The sequence below is a fragment of the Centropristis striata genome, chromosome 22 (assembly GCF_030273125.1).
Source record: "Centropristis striata isolate RG_2023a ecotype Rhode Island chromosome 22, C.striata_1.0, whole genome shotgun sequence".
Lineage (NCBI taxonomy): Eukaryota > Metazoa > Chordata > Actinopteri > Perciformes > Serranidae > Centropristis > Centropristis striata.
In genome coordinates this window covers 13,987,134-14,012,203 of record NC_081538.1, presented here as the reverse complement: position 1 = coordinate 14,012,203, position 25,070 = coordinate 13,987,134, and the positions used below count along the sequence as shown (strand labels likewise).

The following is a 25,070-nucleotide window of genomic DNA, read 5'->3' as shown; positions in this document are numbered from 1 at the left end:
ACCCCATGACATTAGACTGGTTTTAGGACATGTAGAAAAAAATTACCAACTTTTTTTTTTCACATTTTAAGGCAACTCATGACCAACACATTGATATATAATTTTCATGTTTTTTTCATTATTATTGGTCAATTTTAGTCAAATATACAAAATTAGGCCTCATATAAAGAGAAAAAAAGGGAATAAAACCTGAATATTTTTTTCAATAGTAATAGTGGGAATACAAATTATTGATGGGAATGTACAGAGGAGGTTATGTCAACTTTAAGTGAAGCTTATGTTTTGAAAACATTGTTCATTTTTAGATGACAGCAAAAAAAGTAAAAAATGTTTTTTTTAAAAACACGCCTGTGGTCAAAAAACACCCCATGACATCAGACTGGTTTTAGGACATGTAGAAAAAAAAATGTAACAACTTTTTTTCCCCACCTTTTAAGGCAACTCATGACCAACACATTGATATGTAATTTTCATTTCCCCTGAGGAGCACAGGTGCTATAAAAATGTATAAAACACATAAAAATGTATGAAAGTTGAATTTATATTATCTGTAAAGGATGCAGAGGGACACATATGCTGAATTTCAAGCAATTCTATGAAAGTTAACCTATATTGCCATATATCCTCAAATAAGAGCCGGGGCTTCTATTAATAAAAAATCAGTTTGGGACCCGGCTAATAATAGGGGCAGGTTATTATTTGAAGGAGGCTTTTATTAAAAAAAGAAAATCAGAGCAGCTCTGACCGGCACTTTTTAGAGTGTTTTACACAGTGCATTATAGCCAGTTACCCGGATGTCGGCCATATTGGAAGTACTCGGATGTAAACAAACAATGAACAGTACGCTGAATGCTCATTTTAAGCAGGATTTAAAAAGTCTAAACTACTAAAAAGCCCAGAACGTGCGTAAGCGGCTCGACTTTACAGAGAATGACTAGGACAGCGGGAGAAACAACCATATTTACCTACAGAACTAACTTGTGTGGCCAGACTTCAAAATACAGGTGTTGTGTGGAAATCTCTTACCCGTCAAATGATGTTTCCTGAATGGTGTTCTCCGTAGCATCACCTCCGCGGTTGGAGTTAGGATTTAAGTTTAAGGTTAGGCCTTGTAGAGATAACTGTTTGTGGTTAAGGTAAACTTGGGGTCATGTTAACAACTTAAAGGACGACTGGTTGGGGTCAGGGGTCAGGTTGGTGCAGGTTAAGGTAAGGGCTACACATATCGACGGGGGAACAGACTTTGACATAACACCGGTAAGACACCTGGCTTATAAAAGAGGCCAGCTTTTATTTACTAAAACGTGTTCTTACACGCGGTTACTAAATGAGGCCGTCATTAATAGGGGCCCAGCTTTAAATTGAGGAAATACGGTAATTGTATGTTGAAAATAATTTGGGGTCAAAAAGGAGCCCAAGAGTACAGGAGGGTTAAGAAAACAGGTGGAAGGCCACCATAGAGGTAACCGCATGACATTTCATCCCTGGAAGAGCACGCTTAAGGCACTCTACAGGGTGCTTTTTCATGTTTTCTCTACAATGGGGGGCCACCAAGAAGGCACTTTTGCTGCATTTTTTTGCCGAAGATGGGTGCACCTCTGCAAAAGGGTTCCTTTTGCGAAAGTGTAAGAGGCCAGGGGCCGTAAAAAAGTGTTGGTACAAGGACACCTGCTAGTCATCTGCCACAAAGCAGGTGATACATGATGGACTGGTCCAATCTTGTTGTTTTACAACTAATTAGGACAGCCACAGATTTAATTGTGTTTAGTTGACAACCCGCTTAAATACTATTCAGTATGTATTGTACTTCTTTAATGTTTTTTGTTTTCTGTAAAATTCTCTCCTTTTTATGTTGATGTATATATGTCCTCTTTTACATCATGCTTAACTTACATTGTCTTTATTTTTTATCTATGTATCATTATTATTATTATTATTATTTATTTATCTATATATTTATTTATTTATTTTTACTTTTTGGGGTGGGGATTCTGTTCTGATTGTTCCTGTATGTGTGTGTTCTGCTGTGTTCTATTGTGAAAAAAGCTTAATAAACAAAGTAACAATTACAATATTACAAAATGGTTAAATAAATAAGCACTATCTTACACTGTATATGGGTTTTTATAACACTGGGAATCTAATCTGTGTAAACACGTTGTAAACCTTTGTGTTCTCTGTCTTTTATTGCATTTTAGTCGAAAGTATTCATTCATGTCTTAGATTCTCTATTTTATATTTTTTTCAAAACCAATGTTTCTGTCTTTTTATATTACTCTGTGCTTATTCTACTTGTGTTTGTATGTGTTATGTAAAGCATTTTGAATTGCATTGGTGAAAGGCAAATAAATAAATACATTTGCCTAGAAAGACCATACTATGAAAGACAACAATATGGGGAACATGTAGAGGTTGCTGGACCGTAACTCCAATGAGTTTTGTTGATTAAATGAAATACCCTGACAGGGTTGATTTGCTTCAGTGTGGGTTACTGTGACACAGTCCTGTCTTATTTCAGAGCCCTGGCTGGCATCAAATTAATGTTCCAAGAAGTCTCTTTGGACACATCTGGTTGGCTGGTAGGATATGTAACAAAAAAGCATATGTGCAGGAAGAATGGTGATGTAAATAGGAGGATATGGATGGACTATAAAAAATGTATGCATTGTGTTGACTGAGAATGTGGGATGTTTTTCCTGAATACAGCCAACATAAGAACATGTAGACACACACACACACACACACACACACACACACACACACACACACGTCTGTCAAAAGGATTAGGACAGCCTTGATAGCCCTCAGGCCTTCATTTATCCACAGATGGGATTTTTGGTCAATTTTCTGCATTTCACAACAACATCTACAGCCTGCTGTAATATGTGGAACACAGGCAGCACAAATCCAGAGTCAATTCTGTCATGCTTCCTACGTAAAGCCTCAATTCTGCCAGAGATGTCCTCACAAACACGGCTGCTGCCACATGAATCACCCCCTCACACACACACACACACACACACACAGAGGATGATGTGTGAGTCATGTTCATGTTTAGATTTCATTCATTTGTTTTTCAAGCACCGTCTGCAGAAGTGTGACTTTGCAGCATTAATGGATGTTAAAGCAAGAATTCACACTGACATACTCTCACATCATCACTTGTATGTGTGTCACTAGGAAGTGTTCACATTCATTGACTTTTGATGAATGCATTGTACAATAAAATGGAGGTTTAGCTGAAACTTGCCATCATTCAGAAGTATAATAAAATGGATTGCACTGCGACCACTCAAATCGCTTTTACACTACACACACATTCATACTGGTGGCAGAGGCTACCCTACATGGTGCCACCTGCCACCATTGGGAATTCATTCACACACCAATGAACGCAGCATCAGGAGGCATTTGGGGTTCAGTATCTTGCTATCTTGCTAATATACTGTAGTCCAGTGGTTTTCAACCTTTTTTCACTGATGTACCCCCTGTGAAATATTTTTTCAGCCAAGTACCCCCTAACCAGGTCAAAGCAAACTTTGGAACTGATAAACTCATACAAAATTCAAACATTTGGGGGAAAAAAAACTATTTCAAATAGTTTAACTGTTAATAATCCATGACTAAATTTATTGCAAATATTCCTCATCACAAAAATGTAGTGATTCAAACTAATGTGGTAAAAACAGTGACCACATAACTATTTAAAACTATAACTGCTACGCTTCAACTATGACTCCATCTTTGAGTTTTCAAGTGATTGACAGGTGATGCCAGGTGGCATATGACAGGTTGGGTCCAACCATCTTGGTTATGGGGGAGACTCTGGGTTTTTAGGAGAATCAAATTGAATAGCCTACTGAATATAAAATTCATTTTATGAACTTGTATTTTCCTAAAATATGTATTAAATTATTTTTAAAGAATTTTTGCATGGATGCTACTTTTTAAATGTATATTTTAAAATCTCACGTACCCCCTGGAGTGCCTTTGACGTACCCCCAGGGGTAAGAGTACCCCCATTTGAGAACCACTGCTGTAGGGTACTGCAGGAATTACTTATTTTTGGAGGCCAATAAAAAAGATAGCATTGCCCGGGGTCCCTGTTAATGGGGTTTTTCCTTTGAAATTTGGATTAATGCAGGAAATGAGTTCCATGGCAAACAGTAGTAGCATTGTTGATTGCTATTTGATTTTGGATTTGGGACTATGGCAATTGTGCCAAAGAGACATTTTGTCTTTTCTAATGATGGTGTTACGATTCTTTTCAGTCATATTTTCTGCAAATGAATGGCATATAAATCATAGATTGTGTATATAAAGATGATCAACCCTTCAATATAATTTTTTTTTTTAAATCTACATTAGTTCTGAGGAGCTAATGAACTGCAGCATAATGCCACCAGATTCAGGAGCCATGTTTCCAACCAAATGTATAAAAAAATGTTATCATTTTTTTAATAAATATCTGCAAAATAAAATGAGAATAAATTGTTTCCATTGTGTTACGCAATTATTACAAGCTGGCTCATCAAGATAAGCAGTAAGTGGCACAAAAAGCATCTACTGTACCTGACCACCCGGCTGTAGCTTTTAACAAAGAAGTCAGTGAGAGGGTATACACCTTATCTTTGAGATGTTTCTGTATCTCAGCCAGGGACATGGAAGTGCTCCGTGAACCACGCCTGACAGAAACAATCAAACAGAGAAGAGTCCATTTCTGTTCAGCTGTTACCAACAAACGACTGAACATGCAAAACCATGTGAAATTTCTTTGTTGTGTACCTCACACTGCTGCAGCTGCTGCTGGCCCTGTGGGCCGCAGGAGCTCGGCTGAACCTCCTCAGGAACTGCACGTAGTCCACGTCTTCACCGCTCCTCTCACACACCTGCAGCAGCCACAAACACAAACATTTAACAAGTGGTGCCACACACATAAGGAATGGGATGATGATACAACTGAGAAGAGGACAAAGATGATTAGGGAGGAAACGAGTCTTTGGGATTAAGAATAAATTGCAATATTATTTTTTAAACAGAAGGTTGCGCTATCGTCTTTTGGTTTCTCTTATTAGACGTCCTACATCACTCCCGTCAGCAACTGTACCAAGGCAGAAAAAACATGGATGTATAAAGATAACTTGATACAGTAGTGGAGGTGGGGCTCTGTTCATTCTTATGAATGTTCTTCTCAGTCAGTACGTTTACATGACAATTGAAAAAAACAAATTATTGCCTTAATCTGACTATAACTGGACAACTGAAGTGCATGTAAACGTGTTAGTCCAACAGAGTTCTCCAACTCCAATTAGGACACCAAGATAATGTGATTGGAAAAGGATTTTTGCCAGCATGTATAACAAGACAATGGATGTGCACATGCTCCAACCCCCGCGCTGGCGTATGACCCCGGAACAAAAACATCGAAGAAAGCCTGTCGCATTAGCCAGTCGCACATTAGCCGGTCGCATTAGCCAGTCTCGCACTAGCCGGTCGCACATTAGCCGGTCGCACATTAGCCAGTCACATTAGTCGGTCGCCGGTCAGTAGCAACGGCACAAAGTCTCGAACTGAAGCCAAAAGAAAGGGCGCCATATTCACCCACTGAAAAGACGCATATCTCCACCCAGTGTTGAGGAGGAGGACACGTTCCGTCAGTTATTCGATTTTCTCAGCTGCATGTAAACTGGGACAAGGACAGAAGTCCTATAAGAGGCCAATATCGATTTTTAAGCATAGCTCGATTAAACTGTGCATGTAAACGCACTGAGGGGTGCATGAAGCTAATATTCGAATTCCATGCATGGAGAAGTATCAGAGCTTTCATAACTCTTGTGCATCTATGGGGCCCATAGACCGCATCACAGCTGGACTGGACATCTAGCATACCAGGCAAATGCCCGGTGGGCCGGCAAGACTTTTGGGCCGAATGACTTGAAAAAACAAAACAAAAAAAATATATATATATTTTTAATTAATTTTTTGGTTGACTGATTGCCCAATGGCCAATAAAACAGGTAGAAGGAGGCCCTCCCTGGTCTGGCAGTCTCATTGGCCAATGGTCAATAAAAATCAGGTAGAGGGAGGACCGAGAGCCCTCCTCCTTGGGCCTATTGGTTGTCAATCAATCAATCATGGCACAGCCAGAAAATAAAAATGTAAAAGAAACGCATAGAAGTACCGGATAAATTAAAAGAAAAACAAATGACAAGGCCTTCAGACAGATGCTGTAAAATGCGCTAAACTAACTAAAATGTTTGGTGCTGCAGCAGCTGGACCTGACTCAGCACGGCACCGCCAGGTGATGATGGAGGAATTAGCCTTTAGAGAATTAGGGAATTTTTGAACACAGTGTAGTTTGCTTGCTACATCATCAATGTATCATGTATAGACGGTGTCTTGATCACAAACAGTAACGGGTGGGTGAAGCCAGGGGGCAAGAGCACAGGAAGAGAGGGAAGTTTCTGCTGCCTCCACTACGTGTTTGTCATGTCTGAACTTTTAATGGAGTTAGTCATGGACCTAAACTTAATTACTTAATTAGTTGAAGTTCATTGACTGGCACAGCAACATGCTAGGCTAGCTGTTGTTACCAGTTTAACATTCTAGTGCCTTGTCATAATTTCACGTTAGTCGGTCCTGTTAGTGTTGTGAAGCTGATTTGCTGTTGTCTGTGCCAGTGTGATCAGTTGTTGATAGATTTGGAGATGATAAACAGACCAGCAGTTGGATGTGAAGGTTATGATATTAGTGTGACAGTGTTAAATTTGACATTTCTGTCTCTTCAGGGTAATTTGCCCACCCAAAGGGATCTTTTTAGATATGTAAACATTTGTTTCTTGACCATTAGTAGAACACCATTTTAAAGTGAGCATGGAGTTTCCACTGTACTTTTAAAGTACTGTGTGTCCTTTCATTTTTTCCCACAGGCCTATTATCATGCTTTGTTGTGCTGCATGTTATTGCATATTAAAAAGTGAAAGTTATCTATTCTGACTTCCTGTCTTTTGACACTCTTTGATGAGGGCCATCTTATGTAGCCTAAATGTAGTGTAGTGTGGAGTGATATAGTTCAGATATCTACATGGTCAGGAGAGCACTAAGATACTTGGTGAGTTATCAGTTGTGGTGGACCAGTCAGGGCAAAAATGCCAGGGCCGATTTTTTGTCCCAGTCCAGCCCAGGACCATATAGACTGGCTACTTGAAATAATGGCATAAAATGATTGTATGGCTCTTCAAGACTTTCCTAAAGATATTTGACTGAACTGAAAAAGACAATAAGTGAAACAAATCATCTGCTGATTTAAAGACATCTAAAAACCGCTTCAGATGATCCAGAACACGGCGGCGCGCCTGGTCTAAAAACCAGCCAAAAAGGTCACATGTCACACTGCTGCTCATCCAGCTCCGCTGGCTACCTGTTGCAGCCCGCATCAATTTCAATTCTCTAATGCTTGCCTATAAAGTTATAAAGTACTGCACCCAGCTACCTCACGACGATTGCGCTCTTCCAATAAATGGCGCCTGGCTCTGGCACCTGTTCGTCCAACGCAATCCAAACTCTTTGCATTTCTTGTTCCCCATTGGTGGAACGCACTACCAGTTCATACCAGAGCAGGGGCGTCCGTCTCTACCTTTAAAAACCTCCTGAAGACCCAGCTCTTCAGAGAGCATCTTCTTTCCTAGCACCACACGACAACTCTACTCCTTAACGAATTGTCACTAGCACTTATTGATACACTAATAGCTCTTTTTGCACTATACCTTGATTGTTTGCTTTTATTCTTCCTGTAAGTCGCTTTGGATAAAAGCGTCTGCTAAATGATTAAATGACTGAATGACTAAATGTAAATGTAAAATCTATGGAGAAAGTCTTTTTGGGCCTCATGGCATCACGTGATAGACCTTGTAGTTGTAAATGGTAAATGGATTGCACTAATATATGTCTTTTCTAGTCTTTGCGACCACTTGAAGTCCTTGACACCACAGACACATTCATACTGGTGGCCGAGGCTTCGCTACATGGTGCTATCTGCCACCATCAGGAATTCATTCACACACTGATGAACGCAGCATCAGGAGCAATTTGAGGTTCAGTATCTTGCCCAAGGATACTTCAACATGTAGACTGCCATGGTCAGAGATCAAAACATCGATCCTCAGATCAGTGGGCGACCGGTCCTCCAACTGAGACAGCACTTAGGTTTAATTGGTGACTCTAAATTGCCCGTAGGTGTGAATGAGAGCGTGATTGTCTGTATCTATATGTCAGGTCCGGCATTGTCTAATACCCCGCCTCTCGCCCAATGTCAGAAGTATCCTACTTGGCCGGTGAAAGTCTCTAGTGTGATGAATTTATGGGCGTTTTGCACAGATATAACATTTTTTTGGCTTCATGCACTACCCAACGACTTTCATAGGAATGAATGGGGCCCTGCCTCCGATATTGTATACAGTTGTCTTTATACATCCATGTGGCTGCAGGGGGCATCATCCTGTTGAAATCAGAGGTGTGGCAGCATTTAAGCTTCCTTTTTACTAGAGCAAAGTGTAGAGTTGCTTCTGTGCTCGCTCTGGTGGAATCACAAGCATTGTTAAGTTGCCATGATCAGCTCCAGCAGCCACTTCACAGACAAGATAAAACAACCATGAAAATGCAGATATGGTGATATTATTTTTTAAAAACCATGTGAATTCCAAGGTAGAATAACAAGCCTTAGTTTGGTCATCTGAAGAGATTTTATTTATTTGTTTTATTCATGTAACTATTTGATTTGGGATTTGCTTTGAAATTCAGTTTTTAAAAATGAAGAAAATTGCATTTTTTTGCATAGATTATACCCTTTCTCAGGAATAAAAAATGTGTCTTTAATTTGGTAGAAGCAAAAATTAAAAGATAGTTGTCTGAGGAACAAAGGAATCCTTTTCACTCATTATTTGTCCTCAATCTCATTTATGATAAAAATCAAACATTTTATGGACTGGTTTGTTAAACATGATGCTGTGGGGAAAACATACTTCTGCACTCAGGCCCACTCCAAACTTTTCAAACATTCCAGCACCAGCATGTGCGATAATGGCACATATAATGGTGTCTCCGTGGAGACGGTAAGAGCAGCGTGGTGATGCGGCTGGCTGGCGTCAGGTGGGTTGAGCAGTAATTTTCAGGATGAGGCTGTTTGGGGAATACAGTAGGTGCTGTTCTCTGGAACGGGCCACACCTGGGAAATGCAGCTGCATGCTTTTGTTCTGACCTTGTGCTGTTTTACACACACAAACACACACACACACACTTAACAGAAAACTGGTAAAGAGTTGGCCCATACCCAAATACGCAAAATCAGAGAACTAGTTTCCACAAAACACACACACAAATACACACATACATTCAGTCAAGCAGACAAATACTTGGCACACACATACTCACACACATACGTATACCTATTTTGGTGGCTCATAATCAAAGTACAGTCCCTGTTGCCCTGCCCTACATCCTTCCATAGTGTAATCCAGTGCAGCGGTCCCCAGCGGAGCTCCTGGCATTGAGTCTTATTATAGACATCACACTGTCCAATTATCACTACGATCAGCAGCCGAGGAGCGTAACACACAACCCCCACCCCTTCCCCTGCTCTATATACCTGTGACAGCGCTGTTACACCTTCAGTTCAGTTTGAGGCTGAAGGTGAGATGGCGGTCAAAGGCTGGTGGTATGGAGGGCAGGGGCCATAAGATGTTAGATAATGTGGATAAAATCATCTTTAAATTTACATTTAGACATTTAGTCATTTAGAGACGCTTTTATCCAAAGCGACTTACAGGAAGAATAAAAGCAAACAATCAAGGTATAGTGCAAAAAGAGCTATTAGTGCATCAATAAGTGCTAGTGACAATTCGTTAAGGAGTAGAGTTGTCGTGTGGTGCTAGGAAAGAAGATGCCCTCTGAAGAGCTGGGTCTTCAGGAGGTTTTTAAAGGTAGAGAGGGACGCCTCTGCTCTGGTTGAAGCTGGTAGTGTGTTCCACCAGTGGGGAACAAGAAATGCGTCTTGATTGTCTTGGACCAACGGGGGGTAGAGCCAGGCACCGTTCATTTGAAGAGCGCAGCGGTCGTGAGGTAGCATATGTCTGAATCAGGGTGTTCAGGTAGGTAGGAGCAGTACCGGAGACAACTGTACAACTTTAAGACAACTTTGTGGGCCAGCATTAGAGATTTGAATTTGATGCAGGCTGCAACAGGTAGCCAGTGGAGCTCAATGAACAGCGGTGTGACGTGACCTTTTTGGCTGGTTGTAGACCAGGCGCGCCGCCGCATTCTGGATCATCTGAAGCAGTTTTATTGTGCAGGCTGGCAGGCCTTTGTCCTAACTTAGGTTTCGATTCAAGGCCTTTACTTTTAGTGGAGTATTTTAAGGATCTGAATACTTCTTTCGCCTCACCAAGCTACTTTTTTTGTTCCTTTTCATGCTCTGTGCTACAAAAATGTCAGGCCTGAACCCATGGTTATTGGCATAGAATAAGAATGATATTTATAGCCAAACAATTTTAGAATTTGTCTTTGTTGTTTGGTAGCTAAAGAGGAGCAACACATCTACCATAACTTAGTTAGGTTTTGTGTTTATCATTATTAGTATTAAAAAGAGGTTGGCTCTTGTTAAATATTTTCTTCACATTTGCAGGAGCATGGAATACACCAGTTATTAAATTTTGATCAAACATTATAACTGTGTTTAATGGTTTAATTTGTTGATGTATATGGCTGCAGATAAAAAATTGAAAGAAAGGAAATTGTTTTTTTCCTCTGAGAGGTGCAAAAATCTACCACCCCTCCCTCAGTGGACCTTTTTATTTTTTATCTTTCCACCTTTGCCTTTACACTACATGAAGAGACTTTTGCCTTGTCCTCCTGTTTAGTTACTACAATCACTACAGGACGCTGCCAACTGCAAACGTAATATGCTTCGTAATAAGCTTTTGTTCAAATGACACATTAGGTCATATTTTGGGGGAGGAAAGTCTGAAACTACTAGTAAAATAAAACAAAAAAACTGAACAAAAAACGACACAGTCATTGATTCTGCCCCAGATCAAATTTAATGCCTCTTCTTCTGCAAATACCTTTTTAAACTCTTTAAGGATCCGCAGGGACTGTGTGGGAGACGCTGTGAAAGGCTAGCTGTGAAAACAAGTATCTTAATCAACTCTTAATCAAGCTAAAAATATTAATTCCATTCCATATTATTTCAAATACTTATATTAAGAAAAAATAAAGTACTCGGAGTGCAGTTTGTATACATGACTGGTGTGCAATTACGCTTATCACGCTTATTGTGCCATTAAAAAATATATATATATATTTGAGTAAATTCACTAAATACCAGTCTACTAGTAAAAGGTCCAAGGCTATTTTGTTCAGTGTTGACATCAGACCTGCTGTCGAGGCTTCAATTCAATTCAATTCAACTTTATTTATAGAGCGCATTTCATGCACAAGGCAAACTCAATGTGCTTCACAATGGATATACATAATTATAGTTAAAAAAAAACAACAAAAAAAAAACAATTTAACAAAATCAATTAGGAATTCATTGTGAGAGAGAGCAAGAGTGCAGGTTGACAAGCTATGCCATATTCACCACATACACACTTACTTACTCACACATGTGCACCCACTCCCACAACCACACACGCACGCACACAGTTTAACCGAATGCTGTTGAAAAAAGATAGGTTTTTAATCTGTTTTTAAAAATGGCTACTGATGTCAGGCAGGGTGTTCCACTGTCACTTCACACTGGACCAACCTTTCACCCCTCCTCTATAACTCATTCCAGAGCCTCATGGTGAACAGGTTAAGAATTAGTGCGAACACATGTAGAAGTTTCGCCTTTGTTTTGGTGGATGTGCACCGATTCTCCACGATCTTTATAAATCAGTCACCACAGCTAAATGTGGGTTCATATTAGGCTTTTACATAGCAGAGTGTGATTCAAAGAATGAGTTAGGATGCTGCAACATTCAAGAGGAATTAAAGACAGTTCTAATCACTCTGAATAAACACAGAAAAAAAGACATTTAGCCAGGGAAGAGACAGAGCTTGAGCTAACATGATGCAGTGGATTTTCTCTGTCTTGTTCTCTGCATGAGCCTGTCTGTCTGTCACCAGCTTCTTCTTCATCGTCACATTTGTCAGCCGTGATTGTCTTTTTGCCATCGACCCTCTCTCCTCCCCGTTAAGCTCTAATTATTCAAGCAACTGCTGAACATTGATCAATATTTAACGCAAAAAGATCTTGACGGATGAGAGCGGATAGCTAGATAAAGAACAGAAGAAGAAGAGTGGGGGGATGGGGGGTTGCCGGGCTGCTTGTGGCCACATGAAAATGTCAGCAGAACAACAGCTGCTGCTCCACTGATAGTCCTTTTAAAGTAAACTTTCCACAACTCTCCAGAAAGCACACACTCACCCACACGGTGTCTTTAATGAATAAGACGGTGAGTGGGAGCGGTGGGCGAGATATGGAGGGGAGTGGGGTTGTGTATACGGAGGGGTGGGGGAACACAAAGTGCTGATATTATGGGAGGAAATCTGTGTGGGAAAGACAGGCAGTCAAACTGTCAGGCGTGAGCGCTGAGACGGAACAAAGAGGAACAGTGCAGACGATCACAGTGCCGTAGCAGAGTGACAGAGGCAGATGAAGATGAAGGGACAGGGGGAATTACGCCGCCGTGCACGGACCCTGAACACACCACACACATGCACACTTGATTGATCAATGCCAGAGAGGAGAAGCATCCTGGTGCAAGGCCTCAGTACTCTCATTACACCTCATGGATGCAGAGTGACGACTTCTAAATCATACACAGCCTTCATAGCCGAGAGGGTTTTTAAAATATATTTTCATGAATACGAGCAGCCTGTGGAGGAATGTATGGGATAAAATAAAGTAAAGATGAGTCAGTGGGCTGGATCAGAGGAAAAACTGATGGCAGTCAACACAACAGAGGTGCAAACAAAAAACGTCTGCTTTAACAGCTGCGAGATTCACTTCTCCTCTGACCAGTTTCCACAGCCATGCAGCTTCATTTGTCAATGTCAGCAGCCTGGAAGAGATTAAAAAATAATATTCTACTGCCATCTTCTGGGGGATACCTCACATAGCAACACAACAATTGGAGAAAAAAATTCTACAAGGGAGAGCCCCACTTTCACATCCGAACCAAGTGTTACACAGATGCCACCAGCTCAAACTGGAAGGGTTGTACAGAAATAGACAAAACAAAGAATGAAGAACATTAGGGGTTCGATCAGAACTAGCTGTGCTATTTAACATGCCAACATAGAAACATGGCAAGATATGCTGTATCTGAGATAACTGTTAAAAAAACAATCAAACCTACCCTTCCAACTGAGCCAACATTCCAAACCATGTACAAAAGCAGCCCACAACTTATGGGTTTGACCAACAACAACAGGTAATTTGGAGACTTGAAACCATACCAAATGCTAGGTCGCGCTGAGATTGCATGATTATTTAAAACCTGCCAACGAACAGCAGCCATGATACTTACACGTCAGTTGGCATGAACGACAAACATTGCTCAGTTTAACCGACACGGGATAAAGTTTGCGCCCAATGTGGGGCTCGAACCCACGACCCTGAGATTAAGAGTCTCATGCTCTACCGACTGAGCTAACAGGGCTACATTTATGGAAAAAAGACACCATTTTTTCGAAATGTGGTGTGGTAAAAACCTGAAACTCTTTTTAAGACAATGGGTCGAATCCCAAATTGACCAACTCCACCACTGTCAATTAAAATCAGGAAAATATATACATTAGTATGCTATCTGTGAGATGACCATGTAGGTAACAAAGCCACAAACAACAGCACTGTTACAACATTGGCCTGTCAACTGAACCAACCGGGCGACCCATACAATGTAAAACTACTGTTTTTTCTAGACGTAGCATGAAGAAAACCTTCCCTCATGCTTTAGTACAATGAATGGACCACTCTACTTTGTTTTCGCTAACATTCATATACAAAGAATGAAGAACATTAGGGGTTTGATCAGAACTAGCTGTGCTATTTAACATGCCAACATAGAAACATGGCAAGATAGACAAGATGGGTCGAATCCCAAATTGACCAACTCCACCACTGTCAATTAAAATAAGGAAAATATATACATTAGTGTGCTATCTGTGAGATGACCATGAAGGTAACAAAGCCACAAACAACAGCACTGTTACAACATTGGCCTGCCAACTGAACCAACCGGGCGACCCATACAATGTAAAACTACTGTTTTTTCTAGACGTAGCATGAAGAAAACCTTCCCTCATGCTTTAGTACAATGAATGGACCACTCTACTTTGTTTTCGCTAACATTTAAATACAAAGAATGAAGAACATTAGGGGTTTGATCAGAACTAGCTGTGCTATTAGACATGCCAACATAGAAACATGGCAAGATATACTGTATCTGAGATAAGTGTTAAAAAAACAATCAAACCTACTCTTCCAACTGAGCCAACCCTCCAAACCATGTACAAAAGCAGCCTACAACTTATGGGTTGGACCAACAACAGCAGTTATTTTGGATGCTTGAAACCATACCAAATGCTAGGTTGTGCTGAGATTGCATCATTTATCACAACTCCGCATTTAAAACCTGCCAACAAACAGCAGCCATGATACTTGCACGTTAGTTGGCACGAACGACAAACATTGCTCAGTTTAACCGACACAGGATAAAGTTTGCACCCAACGTGGGGCTCGAACCCACGACCCTGAGATTAAGAGTCTCATGCTCTACCGACTCAGCTAACCGGGCTACATTTATTGAAAAAAAAAAAAAAAATTTCGAAATGTGGTGTGGTAAAAACCTGAAACTCTTTTTAAGACAATGGGTCGAATCCCAAATTGAGCAACTCCACCACTGTCAATCAAAATCAGGAAAATATATACATTAGTATGCTATCTGTGAGATGACCATGTAGGTAACAAAGCCACAAACAACAGCACTGTTACAACATTGGCCTGCCAACTGAACCAACTGGGCGACCCATACAATGTAAAACTACTGTTTTTTCTAGACGTAGCATGAAGAAAAACCTTCCCTCATGCTTTAGTACAATGAATGGACCACTCTACTTTGTTTTCGCTAACATTTAAATACAAAGAATGAAGAACATTAGTGGTTTGATCAGAACTAGCTGTGCTATTTAACATGCCAACATAGAACCATGGCAAGATAGACAAGATGGGTCGAATCCCAAATTGACCAACTCCACCACTGTCAATTAAAATAAGGAAAATATATACATTAGTATGCTATCTGTGAGATGACCATATAGGTAACAAAGCCACAAACAACAGCACTGTTACAACATTGGCCTGCCAACTGAACCAACCGGGCGACCCATACAATGTAAAACTACTGTTTTTTCTAGACGTAGCATGAAGAAAACCTTCCCTCATGCTTTAGTACAATGAATGGACCACTCTACTTTGTTTTCGCTAACATTTAAATACAAAGAATGAAGAACATTAGGGGTTTGATCAGAACTAGCTGTGCTATTAGACATGCCAACATAGAAACATGGCAAGATATACTGTATCTGAGATAAGTGTTAAAAAAACAATCAAACCTACTCTTCCAACTGAGCCAACCCTCCAAACCATGTACAAAAGCAGCCTACAACTTATGGGTTGGACCAACAACAGCAGTTATTTTGGATGCTTGAAACCATACCAAATGCTAGGTTGTGCTGAGATTGCATCATTTATCACAACTCCGCATTTAAAACCTGCCAACAAACAGCAGCCATGATACTTGCACGTCAGTTGGCACGAACGACAAACATTGCTCAGTTTAACCGACACAGGATAAAGTTTGCACCCAACGTGGGGCTCGAACCCACGACCCTGAGATTAAGAGTCTCATGCTCTACCGACTCAGCTAACCGGGCTACATTTATTGAAAAAAAAAAAAAAATTTTCGAAATGTGGTGTGGTAAAAACCTGAAACTCTTTTTAAGACAATGGGTCGAATCCCAAATTGAGCAACTCCACCACTGTCAATCAAAATCAGGAAAATATATACATTAGTATGCTATCTGTGAGATGACCATGTAGGTAACAAAGCCACAAACAACAGCACTGTTACAACATTGGCCTGCCAACTGAACCAACTGGGCGACCCATACAATGTAAAACTACTGTTTTTTCTAGACGTAGCATGAAGAAAAACCTTCCCTCATGCTTTAGTACAATGAATGGACCACTCTACTTTGTTTTCGCTAACATTTAAATACAAAGAATGAAGAACATTAGGGGTTTGATCAGAACTAGCTGTGCTATTTAACATGCCAACATAGAAACATGGCAAGATATACTGTATCTGAGATAAGTGTTCAAAAAACAATCAAACCTACTCTTCCAACTGAGCCAACCTTCCGAACCATGTACAAAAGCAACCCACAACTTATGGGTTGGACCAACAACAGCAGTTATTTTGGATGCATGAAACCATACCAAATGCTAGGTCGTGCTGAGATTGCATGATTTATGACAGCTCCGCATTTAAAACCTGCCAATAAACAGCAGCCATGATACTTACACGTCAGTTGGCATGAACAACAAACATTGTTCAGTTTAACCGACACAGGATAAAGCTTGCGCCCAATGTGGGGCTCGAACCCACGACCCTGAGATTAAGAGTCTCATGCTCTACCGACTGAGCTAACCGGGCTACATTTATTGAAAAAAAAAAAAAAAATTTCGAAATGTGGTGTGGTAAAAACCTGAAACTCTTTTTAAGACAATGGGTCGAATCCCAAATTGAGCAACTCCACCACTGTCAATCAAAATCAGGAAAATATATACATTAGTATGCTATCTGTGAGATGACCATGTAGGTAACAAAGCCACAAACAACAGCACTGTTACAACATTGGCCTGCCAACTGAAGCAACCGGGCGACCCATACAATGTAAAACTACTGTTTTTTCTAGACGTAGCATGAAGAAAACCTTCCCTCATGCTTTAGTACAATGAATGGACCACTCTACTTTGTTTTCGCTAACATTTAAATACAAAGAATGAAGAACATTAGGGGTTTGATCAGAACTAGCTGTGCTATTTAACATGCCAACATAGAAACATGGCAAGATATACTGTATCTGAGATAAGTGTTAAAAAAACAATCAAACCTACTCTTCCAACTGAGCCAACCCTCCAAACCATGTACAAAAGCAGCCTACAACTTATGGGTTGGACCAACAACAGCAGTTATTTTGGATGCTTGAAACCTTCCGAACCATGTACAAAAGCAGCCCACAACTTATGGGTTGGACCAACAACAGCAGTTATTTTGGATGCTTGAAACCATACCAAATGCTAGTTCGTCCTGAGATACCATGATTTATCACAACTCCGCATTTAAAACCTGCCAACAAACAGCAGCCATGATACTTACACGTCAGTTGGCACGAACGACAAACATTGCTCAGTTTAACCGACACAGGATAAAGTTTGCGCCCAATGTGGGGCTCGAACCCACGACCCTGAGATTAAGAGTCTCATGCTCTACCGACTGAGCTAACCGGGCTACATTTATGGAAAAAAAACACAATTTTTTCAAAATGTGGTGTGGTAAAAATCTGAAACTCTTTTTAAGACAATGGGTCGAATCCCAAATTGACCAACTCCACCACTGTCAATTAAAATCAGGAAAATATATACATTAGTATGCTATCTGTGAGATGACCATGTAGGTAACAAAGCCACAAACAACAGCACTGTTACAACATTGGCCTGTCAACTGAACCAACCGGGCGACCCATACAATGTAAAACTACTGTTTTTTCTAGACGTAGCATGAAGAAAACCTTCCCTCATGCTTTAGTACAATGAATGGACCACTCTACTTTGTTTTCGCTAACATTTAAATACAAAGAATGAAGAACATTAGGGGTTTGATCAGAACTAGCTGTGCTATTTAACATGCCAACATAGAAACATGGCAAGATAGACAAGATGGGTCGAATCCCAAATTGACCAACTCCACCACTGTAAATTAAAATAAGGAAAATATATACATTAGTATGCTATCTGTGAGATGACCATGAAGGTAACAAAGCCACAAACAACAGCACTGTTACAACATTGGCCTGCCAACTGAACCAACCGGGCGACCCATACAATGTAAAACTACTGTTTTTTCTAGACGTAGCATGAAGAAAACCTTCCCTCATTCTTTAGTACAATGAATGGACCACTCTACTTTGTTTTCGCTAACATTTAAATACAAAGAATGAAGAACATTAGGGGTTTGATCAGAACTAGCTGTGCTATTAGATATGCCAACATAGAAACATGGCAAGATATACTGTATCTGAGATAAGTGTTAAAAAAACAATCAAACCTACTCTTCCAACTGAGCCAACCCTCCAAACCATGTACAAAAGCAGCCTACAACTTATGGGTTGGACCAACAACAGCAGTTATTTTGGATGCTTGAAACCATACCAAATGCTAGGTTGTGCTGAGATTGCATCATTTATCACAACTCCGCATTTAAAACCTGCCAACAAACAGCAGCCATGATACTTGCACGTCAGTTGGCACGAACGACAAACATTGCTCAGTTTAACCGACACAGGATAAAGTTTGCACCCAACAGGGGCTCGAACCCACGACCCTGAGATTAAGAGTCTCATGCTCTACCGACTCAGCTAACCTGGCTACATTTATTGAAAAAAAAAAAATTTTTTTCGAAATGTGGTGTGGTAAAAACCTGAAACTCTTTTTAAGACAATGGGTCGAATCCCAAATTGAGCAACTCCACCACTGTCAATCAAAATCAGGAAAAATTTATACATTAGTATGCTATCTGTGAGATGACCATGTAGGTAACAAAGCCACAAACAACAGCACTGTTACAACATTGGCCTGCCAACTGAAGCAACCGGGCGACCCATACAATGTAAAACTACTGTTTTTTCTAGACGTAGCATGAAGAAAACCTTCCCTCATGCTTTAGTACAATGAATGGACCACTCTACTTTGTTTTCGCTAACATTTAAATACAAAGAATGAAGAACATTAGGGGTTTGATCAGAACTAGCTGTGCTATTTAACATGCCAACATAGAAACATGGCAAGATATACTGTATCTGAGATAAGTGTTCAAAAAACAATCAAACCTACTCTTCCAACTGAGCCAACCTTCCGAACCATGTACAAAAGCAGCCCACAACTTATGGGTTGGACCAACAACAGCAGTTATTTTGGATGCATGAAACCATACCAAATGCTAGGTCGTGCTGAGATTGCATGATTTATCACAGCTCCGCATTTAAAACCTGCCAATAAACAGCAGCCATGATACTTGCACGTCAGTTGGCATGAACAACAAACATTGCTCAGTTTAACCGACACAGGATAAAGCTTGCGCCCAATGTGGGGCTCGAACCCACGACCCTGAGATTAAGAGTCTCATGCTCTACCGACTGAGCTAACCGGGCTACATTTATGGAAAAAAAACACAATTTTTTCGAAATGTGGTGTGGTTAAAAACCTGAAACTCTTTTTAAGACAATGGGTCGAATCCCAAATTGACAACTCCACCACTGTCAATTAAAATCAGGAAAATATATACATTACTATGCTATCTGTGAGATGACCATGTAGGTAACAAAGCCACAAACAACAGCACTGTTACAACATTGGCCTGCCAACTGAAGCAACCGGGCGACCCATACAATGTAAAACTACTGTTTTTTCGAGACGTAGCATGAAGAAAACCTTCCCTCATGCTTTAGTACAATGAATGGACCACTCTACTTTGTTTTCGCTAACATTTAAATACAAAGAATGAAGAACATTAGGGGTTTGATCAGAACTAGCTGTGCTATTTAACATGCCAACATAGAAACATGGCAAGATATACTGTATCTGAGATAAGTGTTAAAAAAACAATCAAACCTACTCTTCCAACTGAGCCAACCCTCCAAACCATGTACAAAAGCAGCCTACAACTTATGGGTTGGACCAACAACAGCAGTTATTTTGGATGCTTGAAACCTTCCGAACCATGTACAAAAGCAGCCCACAACTTATGGGTTGGACCAACAACAGCAGTTATTTTGGATGCATGAAACCATACCAAATGCTAGGTCGTGCTGAGATTGCATGATTTATCACAGCTCCGCATTTAAAACCTGCCAATAAACAGCAGCCATGATACTTACACGTCAGTTGGCATGAACAACAAACATTGCTCAGTTTAACCGACACAGGATAAAGCCTGCGCCCAATGTGGGGCTCGAACCCACGACCCTGAGATTAAGAGTCTCATGCTCTACCGACTGAGCTAACCGGGCTACATTTATGGAAAAAAAACACAATTTTTTCTAAATGTGGTGTGGTTAAAAACCTGAAACTCTTTTTAAGACAATGGGTCGAATCCCAAATTGACAACTCCACCACTGTCAATTAAAATCAGGAAAATATATACATTACTATGCTATCTGTGAGATGACCATGTAGGTAACAAAGCCACAAACAACAGCACCTTTACAACATTGGCCTGCCAACTGAAGCAACCGGGCGACCCATACAATGTAAAACTACTGTTTTTTCTAGACATAGCATGAAGAAAACCTTCCCTCATGCTTTAGTACAATGAATGGACCACTCTACTTTGTCTTCACTCACATTTAAATACAAAGAATAAAGAACATTAGGGGTTTGATCAGAACTAGCTTTGCTATTTAACATGCCAACATAGAAACATGGCAAGATATGCTGTATCTGACATAAGTGTTAAAAAAACAATCAAACCTACTCTTCCAACTGAGCCAACATTCCAAACCATGTACAAAAGCAGCCCACAACTTATGGGTTTGACCAACAACAACAGGTAATTTGGAGACTTGAAACCATACCAAATGCTAGGTCGCGCTGAGATTGAATGATTATTTAAAACCTGCCAACGAACAGCAGCCATGATACTTACACGTCAGTTGGCATGAACGACAAACATTGCTCAGTTTAACCGACACAGGATAAAGTTTGCGCCCAATGTGGGGCTCGAACCCACGACCCTGAGATTAAGAGTCTCATGCTCTACCGACTGAGCTAACCGGGCTACATTTATTGAAAAAAACCACAATTTTTTCGAAATGTGGTGTGGTAAAAACCTGAAACTCTTTTTAAGACAATGGGTCGAATCCCAAATTGACCAACTCCACCACTGTCAATTAAAATCAGGAAAATATATCCATTAGTATGCTATCTGTGAGATGACCATGTAGGTAACAAAGCCACAAACAACAGCACTGTTACAACATTGGCCTGCCAACTGAAACAACCGGGCGACCCATACAATGTAAAACTACTGTTTTTTCTAGACGTAGCATGAAGAAAACCTTCCCTCATGCTTAAGTACAATGAATGGACCACTCTACTTTGTTTTCGCTAACATTTAAATACAAAGAATCAAGAACATTAGGGGTTTGATCAGAACTAGCTGTGCTATTTAACATGCCAACATAGAACCATGGCAAGATAGACAAGATGGGTCGAATCCCAAATTGACCAACTCCACCACTGTCAATTAAAATAAGGAAAATATATACATTAGTATGCTATCTGTGAGATGACCATATAGGTAACAAAGCCACAAACGACAGCACTGTTACAACATTGGCCTGCCAACTGAACCAACCGGGCGACCCATACAATGTAAAACTACTGTTTTTTCTAGACGTAGCATGAAGAAAACCTTCCCTCATGCTTTAGTACAATGAATGGACCACTCTACTTTGTTTTCGCTAACATTTAAATACAAAAAATGAAGAACATTAGGGGTTTGATCAGAACTAGCTGTGCTATTTAACATGCCAAGATAGAAACATGGCAAGATATACTGTATCTGAGATAAGTGTTAAAAAAACAATCAAACCTACTCTTCCAAATGAGCCAACCTTCCGAACCATGTGCAAAAGCAGCCCACAACTTATGGGTTGGACCAACAACAGCAGTTATTTTGGATGCTTGAAACCATACCAAATGCTAGGTCGTGCTGAGATTGCATCATTTACCACAACTCAGCATTTAAAACCTGCCAACAAACAGCAGCCATGATACTTACACGTCAGTTGGCACGAAGGACAAACATTGCTCAATTTAACCGACACAGGATAAAGTTTGCGCCCAATGTGGGGCTCGAACCCACGACCCTGAGATTAAGAGTCTCTTGCTCTACCGACTGAGCTAACCGGGCTACATTTATTGAAAAAAAACACAATTTTTTCGAAATGTGGTGTGGTAAAAACCTGAAACTCTTTTTAAGACAATGGGTCGAATCCCAAATTGACCAACTCCACCACTGTCAATTAAAATCAGGAAAATATATCCATTAGTATGCTATCTGTGAGATGACCATGTAGGTAACAAAGCCACAAACAACAGCACTGTTACAACATTGGCCTGCCAACTGAAACAACCGGGCGACCCATACAATGTAAAACTACTGTTTTTTCTAGACGTAGCATGAAGAAAACCTTCCCTCATGCTTTAGTACAATGAATGGACCACTCTACTTTGTTTTCGCTAACATTTAAATACAAAAAATTAAGAACATTAGGGGTTTGATCAGAACTAGCTGTGCTATTTAACATGCCAACAGAGAAACATGGCAAGATATACTGTATCTGAGATAAGTGTTAAAAAAACAATCAAACCTACTCTTCCAAATGAGCCAACCTTCCGAACCATGTACAAAAGCAGCCCACAACTTATGGGTTGGACCAACAACAGCAGTTATTTTGGATGCTTGAAACCATACCAAATGCTAGGTCGTGCTGAGATTGCATGATTTATCACAACTCCGTATTTAAAACCTGCCAAAAAACAGCAGCCATGATACTTACACGTCAGTTGGCACGAACGACAAACATTGCTCAGTTTAACCGACACAGGATAAAGTTTGCGCCCAATGTGGGGCTCAAGCCACGACCCTGAGATTAAGAGTCTCATGCTCTACCGACTGAGCTAACCGGGCTACATTTATGGAAAAAAAACACAATTTTTTTTAAATGTGGTGTGGTAAAAATCTGAAACTCTTTTTAAGACAATGGGTCGAATCCCAAATTGACCAACTCCACCACTGTCAATTAAAATAAGGAAAATATATACATTAGTATGCTATCTGTGAGATGACCATATAGGTAACAAAGCCACAAACAACAGCACTGTTACAACATTGGCCTGCCAACTGAACCAACCGGGCGACCCATACAATGTAAAACTACTGTTTTTTCTAGACGTAGCATGAAGAAAACCTTCCCTCATGCTTTAGTACAATGAATGGACCACTCTACTTTGTTTTCGCTAACATTTAAATACAAAAAATGAAGAACATTAGGGGTTTGATCAGAACTAGCTGTGCTATTTAACATGCCAAGATAGAAACATGGCAAGATATACTGTATCTGAGATAAGTGTTAAAAAAACAATCAAACCTACTCTTCCAAATGAGCCAACCTTCCGAACCATGTGCAAAAGCAGCCCACAACTTATGGGTTGGACCAACAACAGCAGTTATTTTGGACGCTTGAAACCATACCAAATGCTAGGTCGTGCTGAGATTGCATCATTTACCACAACTCCGCATTTAAAACCTGCCAACAAACAGCAGCCATGATACTTACACGTCAGTTGGCACGAAGGACAAACATTGCTCAGTTTAACCGACACAGGATAAAGTTTGCGCCCAATGTGGGGCTCGAACCCACGACCCTGAGATTAAGAGTCTCATGCTCTACCGACTGAGCTAACCGGGATACATTTATTGAAAAAAAACACAATTTTTTCGAAATGTGGTGTGGTAAAAACCTGAAACTCTTTTTAAGACAATGGGTCGAATCCCAAATTGACCAACTCCACCACTGTCAATTAAAATCAGGAAAATATATCCATTAGTATGCTATCTGTGAGATGACCATGTAGGTAACAAAGCCACAAACAACAGCACTGTTACAACATTGGCCTGCCAACTGAAACAACCGGGCGACCCATACAATGTAAAACTACTGTTTTTTCTAGACGTAGCATGAAGAAAACCTTCCCTCATGCTTTAGTACAATGAATGGACCACTCTACTTTGTTTTCGCTAACATTTAAATACAAAGAATGAAGAACATTAGTGGTTTGATCAGAACTAGCTGTGCTATTTAACATGCCAACATAGAACCATGGCAAGATAGACAAGATGGGTCGAATCCCAAATTGACCAACTCCACCACTGTCAATTAAAATAAGGAAAATATATACATTAGTATGCTATCTGTGAGATGACCATATAGGTAACAAAGCCACAAACAACAGCACTGTTACAACATTGGCCTGCCAACTGAACCAACCGGGCGACCCATACAATGTAAAACTACTGTTTTTTCTAGACGTAGCATGAAGAAAACCTTCCCTCATGCTTTAGTACAATGAATGGACCACTCTACTTTGTTTTCGCTAACATTTAAATACAAAAAATGAAGAACATTAGGGGTTTGATCAGAACTAGCTGTGCTATTTAACATGCCAAGATAGAAACATGGCAAGATATACTGTATCTGAGATAAGTGTTAAAAAAACAATCAAACCTACTCTTCCAAATGAGCCAACCTTCCGAACCATGTGCAAAAGCAGCCCACAACTTATGGGTTGGACCAACAACAGCAGTTATTTTGGATGCTTGAAACCATACCAAATGCTAGGTCGTGCTGAGATTGCATCATTTACCACAACTCCGCATTTAAAACCTGCCAACAAACAGCAGCCATGATACTTACACGTCAGTTGGCACGAAGGACAAACATTGCTCAGTTTAACCGACACAGGATAAAGTTTGCGCCCAATGTGGGGCTCGAACCCACGACCCTGAGATTAAGAGTCTCATGCTCTACCGACTGAGCTAACCGGGCTACATTTATTGAAAAAAAAACACAATTTTTTCGAAATGTGGTGTGGTAAAAACCTGAAACTCTTTTTAAGACAA

The 25,070-nt window shown here is 40.3% G+C and overlaps 1 protein-coding gene and 12 non-coding genes across 13 annotated transcripts in view; all 13 read right to left on the bottom strand.

Annotated features, from left to right (window-relative positions):
* efcab6 (EF-hand calcium binding domain 6) overlaps window positions 1–25,070 on the bottom strand; it is a 191,423-nt gene that overhangs the window by 104,703 nt on the left and 61,650 nt on the right. The window contains exons 3-4 of the mRNA XM_059325470.1: window positions 4,786–4,889; window positions 4,625–4,685 (exon numbers count right to left, since the gene is read on the bottom strand). Of these exons, the coding sequence (XP_059181453.1) occupies window positions 4,625–4,685; window positions 4,786–4,889 (165 nt within the window). The remainder of the gene's footprint in view (window positions 1–4,624; window positions 4,686–4,785; window positions 4,890–25,070) is intronic.
* On the bottom strand, window positions 13,631–13,703 carry trnak-cuu (transfer RNA lysine (anticodon CUU)). The gene has a single exon. It is a non-coding gene; the product is annotated as a tRNA-Lys (tRNA).
* trnak-cuu (transfer RNA lysine (anticodon CUU)) lies at window positions 14,768–14,840 on the bottom strand. Its single transcript has one exon. It is a non-coding gene; the product is annotated as a tRNA-Lys (tRNA).
* On the bottom strand, window positions 15,906–15,978 carry trnak-cuu (transfer RNA lysine (anticodon CUU)). The gene has a single exon. It is a non-coding gene; the product is annotated as a tRNA-Lys (tRNA).
* On the bottom strand, window positions 16,688–16,760 carry trnak-cuu (transfer RNA lysine (anticodon CUU)). Its single transcript has one exon. It is a non-coding gene; the product is annotated as a tRNA-Lys (tRNA).
* On the bottom strand, window positions 17,546–17,618 carry trnak-cuu (transfer RNA lysine (anticodon CUU)). The gene has a single exon. It is a non-coding gene; the product is annotated as a tRNA-Lys (tRNA).
* trnak-cuu (transfer RNA lysine (anticodon CUU)) lies at window positions 19,464–19,536 on the bottom strand. Its single transcript has one exon. It is a non-coding gene; the product is annotated as a tRNA-Lys (tRNA).
* Window positions 20,322–20,394, bottom strand: trnak-cuu (transfer RNA lysine (anticodon CUU)). Its single transcript has one exon. It is a non-coding gene; the product is annotated as a tRNA-Lys (tRNA).
* On the bottom strand, window positions 21,089–21,161 carry trnak-cuu (transfer RNA lysine (anticodon CUU)). The gene has a single exon. It is a non-coding gene; the product is annotated as a tRNA-Lys (tRNA).
* On the bottom strand, window positions 22,226–22,298 carry trnak-cuu (transfer RNA lysine (anticodon CUU)). The gene has a single exon. It is a non-coding gene; the product is annotated as a tRNA-Lys (tRNA).
* Window positions 23,007–23,078, bottom strand: trnak-cuu (transfer RNA lysine (anticodon CUU)). The gene has a single exon. It is a non-coding gene; the product is annotated as a tRNA-Lys (tRNA).
* Window positions 23,787–23,859, bottom strand: trnak-cuu (transfer RNA lysine (anticodon CUU)). Its single transcript has one exon. It is a non-coding gene; the product is annotated as a tRNA-Lys (tRNA).
* trnak-cuu (transfer RNA lysine (anticodon CUU)) lies at window positions 24,924–24,996 on the bottom strand. Its single transcript has one exon. It is a non-coding gene; the product is annotated as a tRNA-Lys (tRNA).